The sequence below is a fragment of the Pristis pectinata genome, chromosome 16, assembly GCF_009764475.1.
Source record: "Pristis pectinata isolate sPriPec2 chromosome 16, sPriPec2.1.pri, whole genome shotgun sequence".
NCBI lineage: Eukaryota > Metazoa > Chordata > Chondrichthyes > Rhinopristiformes > Pristidae > Pristis > Pristis pectinata.
In genome coordinates, this window is record NC_067420.1 from 25,663,925 (window position 1) to 25,684,058 (window position 20,134).

Sequence of the window (20,134 nt, forward strand, 5' to 3'; positions counted from 1 at the left end):
CAGGACCCTACTTTAGGTCAGACCTGTTCTAGATTGGAAAATCCATGCTGATACACCGTATAGAAGAAAACTAAACTTGAGTTTCAGTTCATCCAAATCTGCAGTACCCTCATCAGGCTTGGAAGAATTTAATGTAGTACTGACTTCTGTCAAGTGAAGCCAGTATTAAACCTAGAGTACATTAACTGTTTGATAGTGGCTTGAAATAACCTCAGATATTTTTGTTTAAAACCTGAAAAATGTGTCCAGTGGGAAAGGAATGTTAACAAGCATAAGGTGCATTCTGGGGTTAAATGTGGATTGGAGCCACAAAATTGATCTTTTCTTCAGCCAACAAAATAAAATGTGTACTTTTTCAAATAGTGGAAGTTTTGGAATACACTGTATGTTGCTTGGCAAGAGTAGAGACGGGCGTTATTTCAGATGTTTCTCTTTCCTATTAAGTTTTCGATTCTCATTTGCAGTGTTTTATGTAGATTTTGGTGTTATGCTGTGGACACCAGGAATTTCATGTGAATCTCTGATTATCTTTTAGGGTCCTTTAACACAAATTCGTCCAGTAAGTATTGTTGAGAAACGGCAGATTTCCCACCCATCCTTAAAGGTACATACTTCTCTCGTGTCATCACCTAAACCAGGGACAGGAACAAGGTACTATTTTATTTTGTTCCACATTTTAAACTGGTGTAATGGATTTGATTTTTATGCATGATAGAAACCAAAGTACATTGTTAACCTACAAGTCGTGCATGTTATCTTCACAAAAACACTTTGCACCACTACTAACATAAAGAAATATTCTTTTGAGTTTCAGCTGCAATAATACATGATAGCATCCATAAAGAGAAAATCACTATAAATTACTTGAACTATTACAAATTGGTATGCCCATCTGCTGATGGTGGATTACAATTGGCTAGTTTACACCTCCGCTCCACCCCCACTGCTCTCCCCAACAAGTACCAGTTTCTTTATAAACAAATATGGCAAATTTAAGTGTTCAGCAGCTTTGGAACTGTACAGTCTTTTGTCCCCTTTGACTCTCACCAACTTTTACCGATGCACCATAGAAAGCGTCCTATCTGGATGTATCACGGCTTGGTACGGCAACTGCTCTGCCCAGGACCGCAAGAAGCTGCAGAGAGTTGTGGACACAGCCCAGCGCATCACGGACACCAGCCTCCCCTCCTTGGACTCTGGCTTTACCTCTCGTTGTCTTGGTGTAGCAGCCAACATAATCAAAGACCCCACCCACCCAGGACATTCTCTCTTCTCTCCTCTTCCATCGGGTAGAAGATACAGGAGCCTGAGGGCACGTACCACCAGATTTAAGGACAGCTTCTGCCCCACTGTGATAAGACTATTGAACGGTTCCCTTACACAATAAGATGGACTATGACCTCACGATCTACCTTGTTGTGACCTTGCACCTTATTGCACTGCATTTTCTCTGTAGCTGTGACACTTTACTCTGTACTGTTATTGTTTTTACCTGTACTACATCAATGCACTTTGTACTAACTCAATGTAACTGCACTGTATAATGGATTGACCTGTACGATCGGTTTGTAAGACAAGCTTTTCACTGTACCTCGGTACAAGTGACAATAATAAACCAATACCAATATCAAATACCAGTCTTCAAGGGAGCAGAGTGGATTGTTTGGACAAGTATAGCACATCAAAGTTTAACTTGACTATTATGAATAAGGTTAAGTCAACCTACACATTATTAAGTCTTTGGATGAATCAATGGGAGCATGATTTGCCTTTCATTTTGAAGATGGACATTGAGAAGTATATTTTTGTGGTTAATGAATTACTAAGATGCTGCTTGACAATTGAGAAGCATTGTTTCTGCAATCGTGTATTTTACACCATCCTTCAGTGTGACCTTGAGCATTTTGAAATAGGCCTGGAATTTCCAATGACTCTTACCTGTTGGGCCCAATAAGTTACCATCAGAGTGAAATTCATTTTGGGTTCCCTGAAGTGTTGCTGCTTATTTTGAAATGGCAAGTGTGATTAAGGGTAGAAATATTCTGGTCCAGTTTTCTCTAATGTTTTGTATAGTGGGTGGATGGGTGTGAATTTTTCAAAATGTGGCCTTGAGAAAACAGTTCTTGAAAAAGTTTATACCTATACACCCACTAGCCAATGAGAGTGAGGAGGACCAGGTAATTCTCCATTCATCCAGCTTGGTGACAACACCATTGTAAGTGCAGATTAATTTTAGGTCTGAATATTCTCCACTTTTTTTCCTGGTGAAAATACCGAGTTATTATTGGGAGAAGTTACCATCTTTACATCGGCTGTTTTCTGACTAAATTGATATTTTTCTGCATTTCAAACACCCTGCCTTCCTCCAACTTAACTCATAGAAAGATTAGAAGTTGCTAAAACGTTTCACTCAATCATGCGGAGCTGGTTCATAGCTCACTGCCAAAAAATCGTCACTAAATTAAAAAAAATATTTGGATGAGCACTTGGACCAAGAACTGGGAGGTTATAGTAACCTGAAGTCCACTCTTAGATATTATTTAGATATTAAGGGCATAATTTTTTAAAATTCATTGGCTGACGCCTTATTGTCAGTGGCTACTGTTTTCACAAATTTGCATGCATCTCCTTTCAGGAAGCCCAGAGGTGAAGGGAAGAAATGCCGAAAAGTTTATGGAATGGAGAACCGGGATATGTGGTGCACTGCCTGCCGCTGGAAGAAGGCCTGCCAGCGGTTTGTTGACTGAATTAATGGCACTTTGTATTTTGTACACTCTAAGATCTGACTGCACGCTGTTTCCTGAACAATCAATTATAATTTAAAAAAAGGCAAAATATGCTTAAGGCAGGGAATGCTTGAAGCATGATTCTGTTGGGTGAAGCATTTGTAATTATGTGTGAATACAATCAAAAAAATTAACTTTTTAAGAACCATGTTGACTTTCAATTTTTCTTTGAACTTGCTGTGTTTTTTGTGGCACTTGAACCAGCTGACAATTTTGCTAGGATTTTTTTCAATACTAAATCTTTGCCAATTTGATAAAATTCCTAAACAGTGGTATTTTGACTGCCATGTTTGCACTCTGATCTCAGTTCATTTTAGCCCCTATTGGTTTAGGAAAAAAAACCTTCAATCTTTGAGAAGAATTGGCTCTTCATTCCACTGCAGCACCACAAGTTTCTAATGAAACTTGCATTGTTTCAGGAAACACATGCAGATTATTTCAAAAATTATTTTTTTTTTGTAGAGCTTTGCTTTTACTGCATTAAAATGTAAATTTTATAGTTTTTGATTTTTGGTATACAAAAAACTAAATTTTAATTGTTTTTACTGTGGAAACACATATTGCTATCACACGTTTTTTTTTAAATTTTGCTATAAAATTTGGCTAGTAATTTGGAAGTTAGAGTAGGGTCAGACCTGGCTGGAAACTTCAGGATGTGCACTAGGCTGTACTGCACAATGAATAATTTGAGAAACACAGAGGTTGCCAAACGTGCAACATGACAGAGTTGTGAGGAAGTATGTGAGGTGTAAATAATGTCTCTTCACTGTAAAATAAGACTTGTAGCATAGCCTTAGTTAAGTTTTTGGGGGAAAAAAAAGAAGAATCTGATGAAAGTGGTTTTGTATTTATGATCCATTTTCATGAATGTACGACTACACCCTTTCACAGAGTTTAGTCTGTTCTTCAGTGCTGGTTGCCATTACAATTTTCTTTTTCTTTAAGCTATTCCGCAAGTGTATCTGCTCACTGCTGCAGTTCTCTTTTGTTTCTTGATTGGTTACCTTTTAATGACTGTGACCAACAGAGAATGCTGCACCTTTTAGTACCAGGATATTAAGCTAAATCCAGTCCAATTTACCACCAGTTGCATCTCATCTTCAGGCAAATATTTAACAGTAAGTGAAACCGGCAGCTCAAAATTTTAATAGATTGATTGATTATATACAGGGTTTAAGATTGCTTTCCATCCAGTTAGTCACTGGCCAGTAAGTTGCTTAATGAAGTTTCTAAATATGTTGAAGTAATGGGCAGTTTGAATACTGCCAAAACATTGATTTAATTGCTTTACAAAGATTGCTTTGTACTTTCAATTTTTTAAGTCATTAAAATTCTTAAATGAAGTTATGTTTAAGTTGTACTGGCATACTGGCCCTTTTTAATAATTCACAGCCCTTATGAACCATTTGTTTCTGTAGTTAGAGAGGAAAACCAGCATGTCTCGAGGTTTGATCGGTGTTCAAATGTAGTATTTTAGAGATAACATACCAAAGTCAGTCTCTCCACAGTTTATGATGTGCTGTATTCTCAGGATTTTAATGTTTATAACTGTAAAATGAAAAGCAGAGACTCTAATATTTTTAATTATATACTAGATTTTTTCTTTGTTTTGTTTTAAAAAAGGGCTTACCTGTAAAATAGATGTTGCGTAAACAGCTCTAAACTGGTCTTTGACCACAACTGGTGACATAAGCAAATGAATGTAAACTGCTAACTTTTGCAGCTTTCATTACATCAGTTTGTTCTTTGCATATTGGAAAAAATGGTCAATAGTTAATTTTCCATATGTCATTCTGCAAAGGAAACTGTGACCCACAACAAAGCTTGTTTTATTGCCAAATGTATTGGTATTGCATAATTGTGGCAGTAAACATTCCAAGAGAGAACTTTATTTCTGCTTTGAAGACAGAATGTGTATTACCAGCAGTTGTACCAGCTTTGGTTTCAGAACTTAATCATTGAACAGGTGAAGAAATCAAAATCCTTTAAGGGGAAAATGCACTTTTTGTATGAAAAAGTTATGGATGATGATATGTATAATGTGCTTTTTTATTATGTCAGAGAGGTGCAGCATTTGTTTTCCATACTGTTTCAGTGGAGATGTAAAATTCTCGTGGTTTTACAAAGGAACATAATTACTAAGTTAACCAGAATGGGAAGGACCTCTTATTTCTGTACATACACCTGTAATGCTGTGCCGTGTTTTACATGAACAGCAAATGCCTACTGCTGAGGTTTACGTGCCAATGTAATTCTGGGTTTCATATTTTTTTAAAAAATGCAAGAAATAAAGATCCTCAGAACCGTTTTTGTCTAAATAGTAATGCATTTTAGGAAAAAGTGTTATCAGCAGAAATTACCATAATGGACAGCTGGGCTTCATACCGTCATTTTTACAGCAACCTAATTATTACTTTTCAGATGACATGAAGCAGTGCAAAGCTGACTCCTGATCACTGAATTTATTCCTGATCTGACTCCTGACCTTGAAGCAATGTTATAAGATTCTCTGTAAGATGCAGTGTTGCATCACCTACCCTTAATGCTGTATGGAAATAAAAGTCCATTTATGTCAGCTTAATTCATCAACTCGCCTGCATGTGCAATACACTTAACTTATTGCAGCTGAAGGTGGAGCTCTGTGTGCATTTGTCAGCACAGTAACTCTTCTTTAGTCAGGATAACTTGTGTCAAAGCCAGGCAGTATAAATGAGGTATTGTCTAGCTGGAATGTTCACTGTAACTACTGAGCCCAGACCAGCAGTAAAAATATAAATGCAACCACAAACCTCAAATGTGTCTGCCAAAAGCAGACCAGGAACATGGTACTGATCAGAGATTATATTAATGACATTTGATCTCTACATTGAATATTTTACGAGGACTAGGCAAAATATTTAAAGTTTAGTTCCAAGATTTTATTTTAATAACTCCAACCTGTACATATGCACAGAATATGGTTAAGCAGTAATTGGCTATTCACATTTTATGAATATAATTGTCCTGTAAATGATGAGCATCCATAGTGATGAAAGTACACGATTTCTATGGGTCCTCGCTGGATTCATAAATTCTGTTCTCATTTTAAAGATGGATTAACATTTTATCAAGATCAGGTAAAGGAAGTATTCATAAGCTGACTTAAGTCTCAGTTCAATATATTCCACAAGATTTTACTTCTGTTACCATTAAGAAAATAATACTGCTTAAAAGGAATGTTTTGCAAATTTAATAATTTTCTTCTTACTGAGACACAGATCTGAGTTGTCCCTCATCTTATTGTGGATACAGCATTACACAGCCTCAAAGCCAAGGTAAGGAATTACTCATCAGACATCACTTCATCCAGTCTCTCTTTATAACATAAGCCCTCCAGTCCTGGTAACATCCTTGAATCTTTTCTGCACCCTTTCCAGCTGAATGACATCCTGCTTGTAGCTAGTTGATCAGAACTGTACACAATACGCCAAGTGTGGTCTCGCCAATGGCTTGTACAGCTGTAACGTCATGTCTCAACTATGGTACTGACTGATGAAGGCAAGCATGCCAAATGCCTTCTTCACCATCCTGTCTACCTGTGTCTCCACTTTCAGGGAACTGTGTACTTGTACCCCAGGTGTCTCTGTTCTACAACACTCTCCAGGGCTCTGCCATTGACTACACAAATTCTGCCCTGGTTTAACTTCCCAAAATGCAACATTTTGCACTTGTCAGAGTTAAGTTCGATCTGCCATTCCTTGGCCCACTTTCCCAGCTGATCTCGATCCTGTTGTACTCTTAGATAACATCCTTCACTATCTACTATATCAAAAAATTTGTTGTCATCTGCAAATTTAGTAACCAGGCCAACTATATTCTCATCCATATTGTTAATGTAGATCTTAAACAACAGCATGGATCCCAGCGGCACGCTGCTGGTCACAGCCCTCTAGTCTGAAAAATCCTTCACTACTACCACCACCTGACTCCTACCACAAGTCAATTTTGTATCCAATTGGCTAGCTAGCTCGCTCTGGAACCCATGTGATTTAACCTGGACCAGCCTACCACATGGGACATTGTCAAAGGCCTTAAGTTCTATGTAGACAATATCTACCACCTTGCCCTTGTCCATCCTTTCAAAAAAAAAGACTCAAATCAAATTCATGAGACATTTCCCACGCACAAAGGTTTATGTAGTTTTGAAGCAAGTAGCAATTATATCAGTGAACAAGCAAAACAGGCTGTTTACCTTTCTGATAATCAGTTATTTTAACATTTTATGTTTTAAGTATCAAGACTTAAAGTTTACCTTTCAATAGTTCTGGGAAGGTAGGTAGGACATTTTCAATAAAGTCAGGGACAGCAGTGTGGTGCAGTTGGTAGAGCTGCTGCCTCTCAGCTCTAGTGGGTTCAATTCCTGACCTCTGGTACTGTGTGGAGTTTGCATGTTCTTGAGAATGTGTGGGTTTCCTCTGGGTGCTTATGTCTCCTCTTGCATTCCAAAAATGTGCAGATTGGTGGGTTATTTGTCCACTAAATTGCTCTTGGTGTGTTGGCCAGTGTTAGAATCTGGGGGAGTTGATGGGAATGGGATTAGTGTAATTAGATATTTGATTGGCAGCACTGGCGGGTGGAGGTGCAATGCTGGAAACTCATCAGATCAAACAGCCTCTATGTAAAGAGAAACACTTCAACATTTCTAGTCAAAATTCCATCAGAACTATGCAAAAGGGAAAAGTCAGTCTAAAATTGCAGAGTGTGTGGGGCCAGGCTGGATAGAGCAATTGGAATCTCTCTGATATAGTGAGGATGGGTTGCTGGATTAATGAGGGCAGTTATAGAACACAAAGGAACATAAAAGCTGCAAAAATCAGGAATGTCAGGCCATGTCAGGAAAGGAGAAAAACTGATGGATGACCAAACAGTGTTACCCGAGGCTGTTGATTCCCAAAGGCTGCAACATGCCCTGAAGAAAGATGAGATGCTGTTCCTAAAGCTTGCTTTTGATCTTGTAACAGTGCAGGAGGCCACAAACAGATGGGCCTGAATGGGAGGGAAACAAGAAATTCTGAACTATCTGTGGCCTCCTGCACTGTTGTAATGAGGCCCAAAGTAAGCTTGAGAGACAATATATCAGCTTCCATCCAAGCAGTTGTAGCCTTCTGGACTCGACTGAATCCAACAGTGTCAGTTAATATGTGCCCTCTGTTTGTGTCAGGACTTCCCTGTTCTGCTGTGGGTCAGTGATACAGGTTCAGTTTTTCTCTCTCCCTATCATAGCTTGAAATGTTTAACATTCCCTACAGCCCTACACTTTGCAGTCTTTACAGTTCTTTGTTTGTTATCTCTCTAAATGCTCTTATTAATCCATCAACCAAGTTACTTCCATGGTAATCCTGACCTCCCCTTATCTGTGAGATTCCCTTTGACCTGAGCATTCCCAACCCTCACGCTCTCTGCAATTTAACCCCAATTTGTTTTCTTTCCCAGTTCTAATGAAAGACTGACCTAAAATGTTAACTTTCTCTTTCCACAGATGCTACCTGATCTGCTTTGTTTTTTCAGCATTTGGGGATTTTTTTTTACCTCAGATTTCCAGTATCTGCAGTTCTGTTTTTTATTTTCCTATTTGTCACCTGAAAGGGCATGGAAGACCTAGAGTCTTATGTTTTTGAAATGATGAGCTCCTGGGTTTGCAGCTGAGATGCAACACAAAGCACTTCTGAACCTATTTGATTGTTTGGCTCCAACTGATTCCAACTCCAGAGTGGTTAGAGTAGGAAAGACCCACATTTTGTTTTCACCATGACAAAAGGCCAAAATGCTTTCAAACCTGCCTCTAATACCAAGCACTTTTGGATTACTGAAACCTCAGATTGAGACCAGGTGCGCACTGCTCAGTAAATTTCAGCTTCCTTCTGGACATCTAACTACTCCACAATTCCTCATTCACACTAACCCAAAACCTGGCCATCCTGAATTGTTTCCTCTGTCACCCCTCCAAATCCATCCCTCCTTTAGAATCGACCTCTCACTTGCACTTGCCTTTATTCCTAAATACTAGAAGTATCTTTTTGTTGAAAAGTGCACCATTCATCCCAGTAGTTCCTCCCCTCTGTACAGAAACACTTGCTATTTTCACTTCCTCTTTGAACTACCCATGTTTGCACATTCTCCAAACTTAAATAAAAGCAGAAATTAACCATTCTTCCCAGTTCTGCCATTTAATAAGATTATGGCTGACCCTGTACTGAGTCCACTTTGCCATTGAGTTGCCGCGTTAATTTGTTATTTCCAGCTACTTCCTTTCTCTTTCCTAAATTTATTGGCAGTTGTATCCGTAATCATTCCTCTGTACCTTTTCAGTCAGAAGAATAATATTGTCACTCAAGTTTCCTGTAGCCTTTCACTAACCTTGTCCCATGCCCATTCCACTTGAAATGCAAACCAGGTTTCCTCTCCTGTCTTTGATGTCTGCGGAGCATGTTCTCTCAAATGTCCCAGGCTCCCAATGCACTACACCACTGCCCAATGAGGTTTGTGCCTTTTTTCCTATGTAGTATCATGACAATTATCTGACCCCACAATTTCTACTGGGAGCTGGTTGATTCACTGTTAACAAATGGATGTATAATCTTAACCTGCTTCCAGTGGTGAATAACGGGAATTGAAATTCAATGTTTAAATCTGGCTGTGTTCTTTTTACTTCACTAGCATAGGTGCCAATTTACTTCTAATTTCAATTATAGATTGTAAGAGTACACTTTTTTGGTTTGACTTGGAACAAATAAAATGCAGTAGTGTGTTTATGGCATTCTCTGCTAGAAGTGGGCAGACAGGAGCTGACATCCATCATACAGTGCTGATTTAATGGCAAATTGGCCTTGCTGCTCCAGCTAATGCCACATGTTAATGACCATCATGAAACCTACTGTTTAACCTCAAATACCACCACCTGCTCCAACCCACCCCTCCTGTTTAAAGTCTTGGTTGGTGATTGGGTAGGAGGTCAGATCTTGAGGGGGCTGCTAACTGTGTTCCGCTAGAATCATTTTGTTGGTCCTTCCGCTAGGCTTACAGAACAACAGGAGAGAAGGAAGGAAGAGCAGGGGGCTGGAGGACTAGCCTAGCATGGCAGAAGGTGGAGGGGAGGATGGCCCTGACCAGGAGTGATTATCTTGCAGGAGTTTGGGGAATGTATAATCATATACCCAACAAATGCACCTTGCTCAGACTTGTTTGTCACCAATTCTTTGGGGAATCCATCTGCCACACACTGCCTAGAGCATTGCAGCTGGGGAGCCTTGCCTGATTAACTTTACTGCTACAAAGTCTCGATGCCTTTAATCTTTGACTCAGACTCCTTTCAGGCTGGAGCAGGAGAAACTCTTCCCATTTGACTGTCCAGTACTACTGCTGTACTCAAGAAGATACATGGTTCATCCCTTCTATGGGTAGAGAGCAGTAGGTGATGAACTTGTGGAGCAGACAAGGATAAGATAAGTACTCATATAACAGCTGCACGGAAACTACAAGGGGGTTCACGCCCTAAATGTTGTGCACAACCACAAACAAAACATTCTTGGGGGAAAATCCAGGGCACCAAGGGCTTGCACACTTCATTCATCAGCTGTGCTCCCCATTATTCCACCTACTGTGTTAGACCAGGTAGCTGTTGAGCAATGAGTCTTCCCTTTACATCTGGCTTCTCCCTCCAGTCTGGGCCAGCTGTAGGTTTGCTGATGCAATGCATTCAACACATCGATGCTTTTGAGCCATTTTCCCCTCGAATGCTGGGAAGATCATTCACCTCAGTCTTGGATATCATGTGTCCACTCTTCCTGCCTGCAGTTGCACCACAGGAAAAGGAAGGGGAGTGGCAACACATTGAAGCTGGGTCTGGCTGTGCTGTCACCATCGGTCTAACTACTTCTTGTTTCCAATGAGTGGAAATCTCCAGAGCTCAAATAATAAGGAAATGTATGCCCATGCTTGTATCCCCTGGCCACACCAAGTTTCTCACCAGGGTATTCTACTCCCACTGCCTAGGAACCAAGTGAATTCTCAACCTCTGTGACTTCCTGAGTTCATTGGCTTCCTGTGCTGCTTCATCTCTTCCTCCACGTTTTCTCAACAGATTATTGGCCACTCCATTGGCCTTGCCATTTCCTGTGGTCTCTCCGCTCTTGGCATGTCAACCACAGAAAAGCACATTTCTGATGGGGAACAAGGTAGGTCAGGTAACAGAAGTAGCAGTCAGGGAGCACTTTGGCTCTAGTGACCATAATTCTTTTAGTTTTAAGATAGTAATGGAAAAGGATTGGACAGACTCAGAGGTTAAGGTCCTAAACTGGAGCAGGGCTAATTTTGGGGGAATTAGGTAGGATCTACCAGCGGACGATTGGGAAGGAACGAATGGCAAGTGGGAGGCTTTTAAGAGTATGATATCAAGAGTCCAGGAGCAGCATGTTTCTGTTGGGGTGAAGGGTAAACCAGGCAAGTTTAGGGAACCTTGGCTGACGAGAGATATTGAAGCTCTGGTCAAGAAAAAGAAGGAAGAGGTCAGGGATAAGTGAATCCCTTGAATGACTATAAAATGATTGAGGGAAATCAGGAGAACAGAGAGGGTAATGAGATGGAACTGGCAGGTAAAGTTGAGAAACATTCCAAGAGGTTCTATAGCTGTATTAAGAGTAAAAGGGTGGCCAGGGAGAGAGTAGGTCCCCTTGGTGATCGGCAGGGCTGCCTATGTCTTGAACCACAGGAGATAGATGGGATTTTTAACAAATATTTCTCCTCTGTTTACTGACGAGAAAATCATGGTTGCTCAAGAGATAAGGGAAACCAGTGGAGATGTTTTGGAGGACAGTCATATTATCAGGGAGGAGGTATTTGTAGCCTTGCAGTGCATTAAGGTGGATAAATCTCCAGGGCGACTGAATGCATCCTAGGTCTCTGTAGGAGGCTAGAGGAGAAATTGTGGAAGCCCTTGCAGAGATTTTTGCTTCATCTTTAGCCACTGGTTAAGTTCCTGAAGACTGGAAGGTGGCTAATGTTGTTCTGTTGCTTAAGAAAGGTAGCAAAGACAAGCCAGAGAACCACAGGCCAGTCAGCCTGACCTCAGTAATTGGGAAGTTACTGGAGGGAACTCTGAGGGACAGCATTTGGATAGACAGCGTCTGATTAGGAGGAGTCAGCATGGCTTTGTGCTTAAAGTCGTGCTTGACGAACCTTTAAGGTTTTTAAGAAGATGTAACCAAAAAGGTAGATGAGGGTAGGGTAGAGGACATTGTCTGTTTGGACCTTGTCAAAGGCCTTGCCAAGGTCCTGTATGGTAAGCTGTCTGGAAGGTTAGATCCCATGGAATCCAGGGAGAGCTAGTCAGGGAGATTCAAAATTGGCTCAGAGGTAGGAAGCAGAGAGTGGTGGTTGAAGGTTGTTTCTCGGAATGGAGGCCAATGACTAGTGGTGTGCCACAGGGGTTGGTGTTGGGACCCTTGTTATTTGTTATTTATGTAAATGATTTGGATGCAAATGCACAAGGCTTGATCAGTAGCATTGCAGATGACACTAGTTAGGAGGTGGTGTTGACAGTGAAGCAGGTTATCATAGTTTACAGGGGGATCTTGATCAGATAGGGAAGTGGGCCAAGGAGTGGCAAAATGGATTTCAATGTAGATAAGTGAGGTGACGAGTTTTGGAAAGTCAGACCAGCGTAGCACTTGTATTGTGAATGGTAGGGCACTAGGGAGTGCAATGGAACAGAGTGACCTAGGAGTACAAGTGCATAGTTCATTGAAAGCAGGGTCACAGGTACACAGGGTGGTGAAAAAGGCAATTAGCATGCTGGCCTTCATCAGAGTAGAGGAGTTAGGATATGATGTTGCAGTTGTACAAGTCATTGGTGAGGCTGCACTTAGAGTACTGTGTAGAATTTTGGGTCACCCTGTTATAGGAAGAATGTGGTTAAACTGGAAAGAGTGCAGAGAAGATTTGTGAGGATGTTGCCAGGACGAGAGGGCCTGTGGTATAGTTATTCCTTGGAGTGTAGGAGAATGAGGGGTGAGCTTATAGAGGTTTACAAAATCATGAGGAGCATAGACCAGATGGATGGTAGCAGTCTAAGGGTAGTCCAGGGTAGGGGAGTCTAAAAGGTCGAGGGTAAGGGGTTATAGATTTGGGGTGAGAGGGGAAAGATTTAAAAGGGACTTGAGGGGCAACTTTTTCCACAGAGGATGGTGAGTATATGGAACGAGCTGCCAGAGGAAGTGGTTGGTTGAGGCAGGTATAATAGTATCATTTAAGCACCACTTGGATAGGTACATGCAGGGGCGGGGCTTAGAGGACTATGGGCCAAATGAAGGAAATTGGGACTGGACGGGTGGGCACCATGGTGGGCATGGAGTCATTGGACTGAAGGGCCTGTGTCCGTGCTGTATTGCTTTATAACTCTATGATAGCTTCCTTGCATTCCCCAAATGCACTTCTATATTCACCTCTGAAAAATCTCTCTCCAAGTTCCATTCAAGAGGATCTTTCAAATACTCAATCATCTATACCTTAGCACTGTATTTAATGGGTCAATGTGGTAGGTATTACTTCGATGAATCACTTCTCAGCTACACCTTTTGATGCCTGATTCCCTATTAAAATCAATACTCTCCAGGCTTAAATTGGCTGTCAGCTCCATTCAAGTCTAAGGGATGCAGACTTCATCAGTTATAACAGACATGTGATTTACACACTTATTGCCGTCTCAAGCTGGAGCTCATAAAACAATACAAGGTTTGTCTCCGCTACCAAAGTTGCTTACTTTTCTATCAGGCCCGGGATAACATTAAAGCTTAACATGCAACCAGGCAAGTACCAGCTTCAATATCCCCTTCATATTTAACCGTAATACCAACTCCCCACACCCAGTTGTTCAGAAAACTGCTCCCCACCATTTTCTCAAAGGCAATTAAAGATGGGCATTAATTTGTAACAACAACCACATCCAAGGAGTGGATAAAAATACAGATAATTCACATTTCACTGCCATTTCCATCTCGCCTTTCTCTGTTGCTGATCATCTCGACATCCAGTTCACAGATGAATACAATGATCTATCCAAATCATCATTCAAAGCCACTTTTTAATATATCCAATCAAGAAAAAATCATCGCTATGTAACCACCATTAAGCATTGCTTTTACATGTCCCATGACATCTAAATGGTGTTCACTTGCAGTGGAGGTTACAAGTGACCCTGAAAGATGAGCGGGACTGTATCGCAGCCTAGGTATTTGGCTTCAAACTGCACTTTGAAGGGGAATGACATGCACTGCCATGAGCCTGAGCTTCCTCTCGGATGTTGTTTGGCTTGTGCTGTAATGGAAAGTGAGACCTTAAGCATCAGGTACTGCACAATGGTTGAGGCTGCAGGAGTTAAATGGAGCTGACCACTACTTCCATACTGGAAAGAATAGGCTGCTGATTCTGCACAAAGACATGCGAGGTTGGTGCTGAACTCTCCAAAGTTCCTTGATATTAAAATGCAGGCTTTCAGGCAGAGCCTCCATTGCTCTGCGGGTCCTATGTACTGACCTCATTTCTTCAGAAGGTCTTCCCTCCTCACCCTCCAGACTCAGTCCCCAACCTCTCACAGCCTGCTTCTACCTCCTCACCAAGATCCACAAGCAGCACTGCCCTGGTAGACTCATCATTTCAGCCTATTCAGAAGGTATTTCTTCCTACCTTGACTCTATTCTTTCCCCCCTTTTCCAGTCTCTTCCCACTCCCATCCATGACACCTCTGACACCCTCTACATTTTGACATTTTCTAGTTTCCTTGTCCCAACCAGCTCATAGAATCCCAGAGTTGGGCCCTTTGGCCCACTTTGTCCAAACCAACTGCGATGCCCAGTAACTAATCCTGTTTGCCCACATTAGGCCCCTATCCCTCTACTTTCCTATCCAAGTACCTATTCAAATGCCTTTTAAGGATCAGCCTCTATCATTTCCTCTGGCAGCTCGTTCCATATACCCACCACCCTGTGTGTGTGGAAGAACTTGCCCCTCAGATCTCCTTTAAATTCCTCCCCTCTCACTTAAACCTATGCCCTTTGGTTTTAGACATTCCCACTCCAGGAAAATCATTCTGACTGTCATTCCCCTTATAACTTTAGAAAACTCTATAAGGTCACCCTCTTCTTGTGTTCCGGTGAGAATAAACCCAACCTATCCAATTTCTCCTGATAAGCCCTCCATTCCAGGAAACATCCTATTGACGCTCTTCTGCACTTTATCTAATGCGACCATATCTTTATCCTGGACATACAAACTAATACACCTCCATCCCACACCAGAACGGACTAAGGGATCTCTACTTCTTCCTTGAATAGAGGTGCCATCCATGCCCTCCCACTACTACCCCAACACTGCCTGGCTGAATTTGTTCTTACATTGAACAGTCTCCTCCAACTCCACACAAGTCAAATATGTAGCTATGAGAACTCACATCAAGCATAAGCTACGCCTGTCTCATTGTCGGATACATGGAACCAGCTCCTAATGTCCATTACAAGTCCTGAGCTACCTTGACCATACCTACTGTCACACTACTTCCTGGAAGGACTCCATTTCCATTCTCCCAGTTTCTCCGGCTCTGGTGGTGAGCCTCTCCAGACCAGTGCCTTTAAATGCCTTTCCTTTTCCTTCCCAGTGGCTTCCCCTCCGCCACGGATGACAGAACTCTTCATTTTGTTACTACTATTTCCTGCACTTCTGCTCCAACCCCCCTCTCCTCAGCCAGAACACATTGTGTTCCTCTTGTCCTCACCTTCCATCCACATTCTCTGCAATTCCTGCCCTCTTCAGTGTGAACATCACCAGATGTATCTTCTGCTCACCATTAGCATTTTGAAGGGATAGTTTATATCCTCATTCAACCTTCTACCTTTACCACCAACCACCCCTTCTCATAGCACTTGCCCATGGCACTTAGGAGATGCATCTCCTGCCTCTTACCCTTTCTTACTATTGAGGGACCCAAGTCTACTTCCAGGTGAATCAGTGTTTCACTTGTTACTTATAATCAGCACATTGCATCCATTCAGTGTTCACAGTGGTCCCCTCTACATCAGAGGAATCAAATGCAGAATGAAACATCATTTGTAGAACCCTTCCATACAGTCCACAAGGGTGCCCCCGAGCTTCCAGTTACCTGTCTCCATCTCACTCCGACCTCTGTGTCCTTGGCCTCATATAATACTCCAATGAAGCCCAACATAAGCTCAAGGAACAGCATTCATCTTCCAGCTGAGCCCTTAGGAGTCAACACTGAGTTCAACAATTTCTGATAACCAGCCTTTCCAGCTTGTATCGTATTGGGCAAGGGCTGACGAAAGGCCATCAAACCTGAAACATTAACTCAGTTCCCTCTCTCCACAGATGTAGCCTGACCTACTGAGTATCACCAGCATTCTCGGCCATTTCACAGTTCTGGAAACTGATGCTTTGTATTTCAGTTTCTGCAATTTTTCTCTTCTCTCTGTTCTCATTCATGGCTCTCTATCTGGAAATGGAAGAGGGATCAGGGCATTTCTGCTGATCTGAGTGACCTGTTTGTCGAGGAACGGCTCCTGGTTTTGGAGCCAGAATCAGAGCCATACTGCAAGGAAACAGGCCCTTCGGCCCAACTCGTCTATGCTAAATAGATGCCTTCCTGAGCTACTCCCATTTACCTGCATTTGGCTTATATCCCTTTAAATATTCCCTATCCATGAACCTGTCCTTTATATATTGTAATTGTACCCGCCTCTACCACTTCCTCTGGCAGGTCATTCCATGTATCCACCACTGTGTGTGGGAAGCATGCCCATAAGGTTTCCTTTAGATCTTTCCCCTCTCACCTTAAACCTATACCATCTAGTTTTAGACTCCCCTAGCCTGGAAAAAAGATTGCAACCTCTCGCCTTATCAATGGTCCTCATGATTTTATAAACCTCTAAGGTCATCCCTCATCCTCCTTTGCTCCAGGGAAAACAGTCCCAGTCTCTCCTTATAACTCATGCCATCCAGTCGCATCCCACTTGGCTGATGTCCATAACAGCAGTGAAAAGGCCTTCAGTACTGATTCTACTTCTGTACTTACAAATGGAAATACTTACCTTCTTCGTGAAATCAATAGATGGCAGTAAGACCTGGCACAAGTGTCGGGATGACCATAGATTCACTGTGTGCTTCTTCTGTACATTTCCCAATGAACACCAACCTGACACTCAGAAGAAACAAAACATAGTGGAATATGCTTTACGTCACTTGAATCCCATGCCTTCAATTTTAAGGAGGAACCCTTAAGTGATAATGAATTTTGGCTTCTTTGTCTTCAGTTTTATAGTACACTGCCTGTAAAGTACTTCAAAACATTGTTTTGAAAGGTGTAACATTATACATTTTTTAACCACCCTTTCAAACGGTGTATTTCAGAACATTGTTTAATAAGTAATTTTTTCCCCAAAATCTTCGGTACAAGTAAATCATGGTATTAACTTGCAATATTGTGTACACCTAAATACACCGGTGCTGAGGATTATGTTGTAATCAACTCATTGTAAAGGTTGTTTCACATACTCATTTTAATAACCTTCCTGCAATTAGAACAGAAAGAATCAGATATCCGCAGGCTCCTTGATCACGTGAACGAGAAAGGATATGATGGTTGACCCCTGAAGTAATACATAACCTCTCTGATACAAAATGAACAGGGGGGAAAAAGAGTTAGACTTACCTTTCAAAGCTTCAGGGTACGCCAAAGTGTTTACAGCCAAAGGGGTAATTTTGAGGTGTTGTCACTGCTGTGATGAAAGAGACTTATCAGCATCTCTCGGGGTGATGCCAAACAGGGAAAATGAGGTTGAAGTCAATGTTGTTCATCACTTTTGAAAAACATAACTGTTTATCTTCTGTCAAGCTTCCTCCATGCAAATTACTTTGGTGCAAACCAGTTACTGATGAGTAGATTAGAGGAAAACCAAATATTGATGAGTTTTAACATAAAAGAACCAAAGGGGTTCCTAAAGCATTCAGTGAAGCACAAACATAAATTTACCATGACATGATTTTACTGTTGTTCATGTAATGGGGAAAATATTTTAATCGTAAAAATATAACGAGATGGGAAAGAGAATATTATTATAGAAAGTGGAAAAGACGTATATAATTCAGATGTGTTTAGACATTTTAAATTAAACCCAATTTACTAAGAACTTTATTTCACTTTGTAAACCACATTTTACTTTTCCATCTACTGTAATCAAGGGATACAAGATTTATAAATTTAAGAAAAACTTAGAGAGAGTGATGGGTGAAATAGTAACAAATCAAAGATGTTTTCCTACGATGGGCTCCAGATCCCAGTACCTGCGGTCTCTTGTGTCTCCAGTAAAAAGTTTTACTGGAGACACAAGAGACCGCAGGTACTGGGATCTGGAGCAAAAAACAGAGTACTGAAGGAAGTCAGCAAGTCAGGCAGTGTCCTGACCCGCTGAGTTCCTCTGGCAGCTTGTTTTCTGGTCCAAAATATTTTACTGTGCAGGTGGTTTATGATGAAAACTGATGAATAATTTAACTTGCACCCATGTATGTGGTAGGTCAATGTAGTGATTGTTCTGTGTGCCAATCCATAGCAGTTAGAGGCAAATTTAGCATGCTCCCACAAATGACAGTTATCTTTTTTTAAAAAATATAGTGTTTAAAGATGGACAAATATTGGCCCAGATATACTGGGGATAATCCCCACAGTACATTGAAATAAGGCTGAGGGTTCTTTTACAACATCTATGGCAATAGATAGGGCTTCAATTCAATAAAGCACCGAAACAATGCACCCCCACCTCGCAAGGGTCCACCAGCATGTTTGCCTGTATTTTAGTGTTCAATTCTCCACAGTAGAGTTCAGAGTGTACAATCCTGTGGCTCATGGATATGAATACCACAAAATGAGCTATTGATAATCCTTAATATTATTTGATTTTTTAAGCTGATTATCAGAAATCATGCAATCAAACTGCATGAAGGAAATCTTCAATTATGTAAGTGTTGGAAAACTACTATCCCAATGTATTTAAGATAGTCTATTCCACTATGGCTGTGCAAGAACTGAGATCATAACCACATTGTGGATGTTTTAAGTCAGGATTGCATAATGTCATAGCATCTCACACCTTTGAGATATTTGTACCAGAATTATCAACATAAAATAAGTGAAATAATGATCAGCAGCATATGGCAGGTATGTACAACTGAGGCGAAACACAATCAAAGTTATGAAAATTATTTAAATTCAAAGCTATTGCACAAAATACTTGATCCCAAATGTTAGCCCTACTGCAGCAGACAAGGAGAGGGGAGCGGGAAAGGAAACGGTTAAAATGGTGGCAAGGTTTGCATTTTATTCTGCCCTCCCCCTTCCTCCTCTCACCACCTCAATTTGACAAACAAAGATTGTTTGGTGGGCAGTTCACCACAGGAAGTTGAGGTCTTAATGTTCAAAGCAACCCCACTGATAGCTGCAAAATAGTGCAGCTCTAATGAAAAGTCATTGAATTGAAATGTTAACTCTGTTTCTCTCTCCATGGATATTGCTTAACCTGCTGCACATTTCCAGATGCTCTTGTTTTCATTTTTAAAAAAAATCAGTGATACTAGCTCTGCACAAGTTATTTGCAAGGGATATTTCTTTTGAGCTTTCATACCAATCCCCATCCCTGGATATAATCCCCAGCAGCTTTGGACAAGGGACTGTTCAGAATAAATTAAGACGGGGACATGTGAGACTGCAGATGTTGCAATATGGAGCAACAAACAATCTGCTGGAGGAACTCAGCAGGTCGAGCAACAACTGTGGGGAGGAAAGGAACTGTTAACATTTCAAGCTTCCCCCCACCCCCCCCCCCCAAACTTTATACTCAACTTTCCATGGGTTTTCTCATCTCTTGCTCAGTTCAGGCATGATCCAGGTTAAAATTGGGCTTAATTGAATGAAAGCCTCCATTAACAGTTGACCTCTGAACATCTCTAATAACGTCCAACACTGAACCGAAGCCAAAGGTTGTAAGGGAAATATAATACCGCGTTCTTAAAACATTTTAGACTACCTAGTAGTAGTATGTAGGATATATACATTTAGGGCAGCTACTTGCTCAGTAAAGTGTCTCAAAGATAATTTCTAACGCAAATATAAAAAAATTGGAGAGTGAACTTTTGATTTCAGCATCTTAATGCCAAATCAATTTATTTGAAAAATTGATTGCAACAATCAGGAAAGTTCCTAAACATGAAAACTGAATGAGTGTGCATTGTTATTAGCACTGTATGCGGGCCAG

The 20,134-nt window shown here is 41.1% G+C and overlaps 1 protein-coding gene across 6 annotated transcripts in view; it reads left to right on the forward strand.

The window, feature by feature from the left end:
* Window positions 1-5,092, forward strand: part of LOC127578797 (zinc finger protein 704-like) — a 97,265-nt gene extending 92,173 nt beyond the window's left edge. For 2 of the 6 annotated variants that reach the window (XM_052031255.1, XM_052031254.1), the window contains 2 exons: window positions 536-651; window positions 1,071-1,590. In XM_052031255.1, coding sequence (XP_051887215.1) covers window positions 536-651; window positions 1,071-1,293 — 339 coding nt within the window. In that variant the 3' untranslated portion in view covers window positions 1,294-1,590. Of the gene's footprint in view, window positions 1-535; window positions 652-1,070; window positions 1,593-2,635 lie in introns of those variants that run through there. The other 4 variants (XM_052031257.1, XM_052031253.1, XM_052031256.1 and 1 more) reach the window with 2 other exon arrangements.
* The last annotated feature ends 15,042 nt before the right edge of the window (window positions 5,093-20,134 follow it).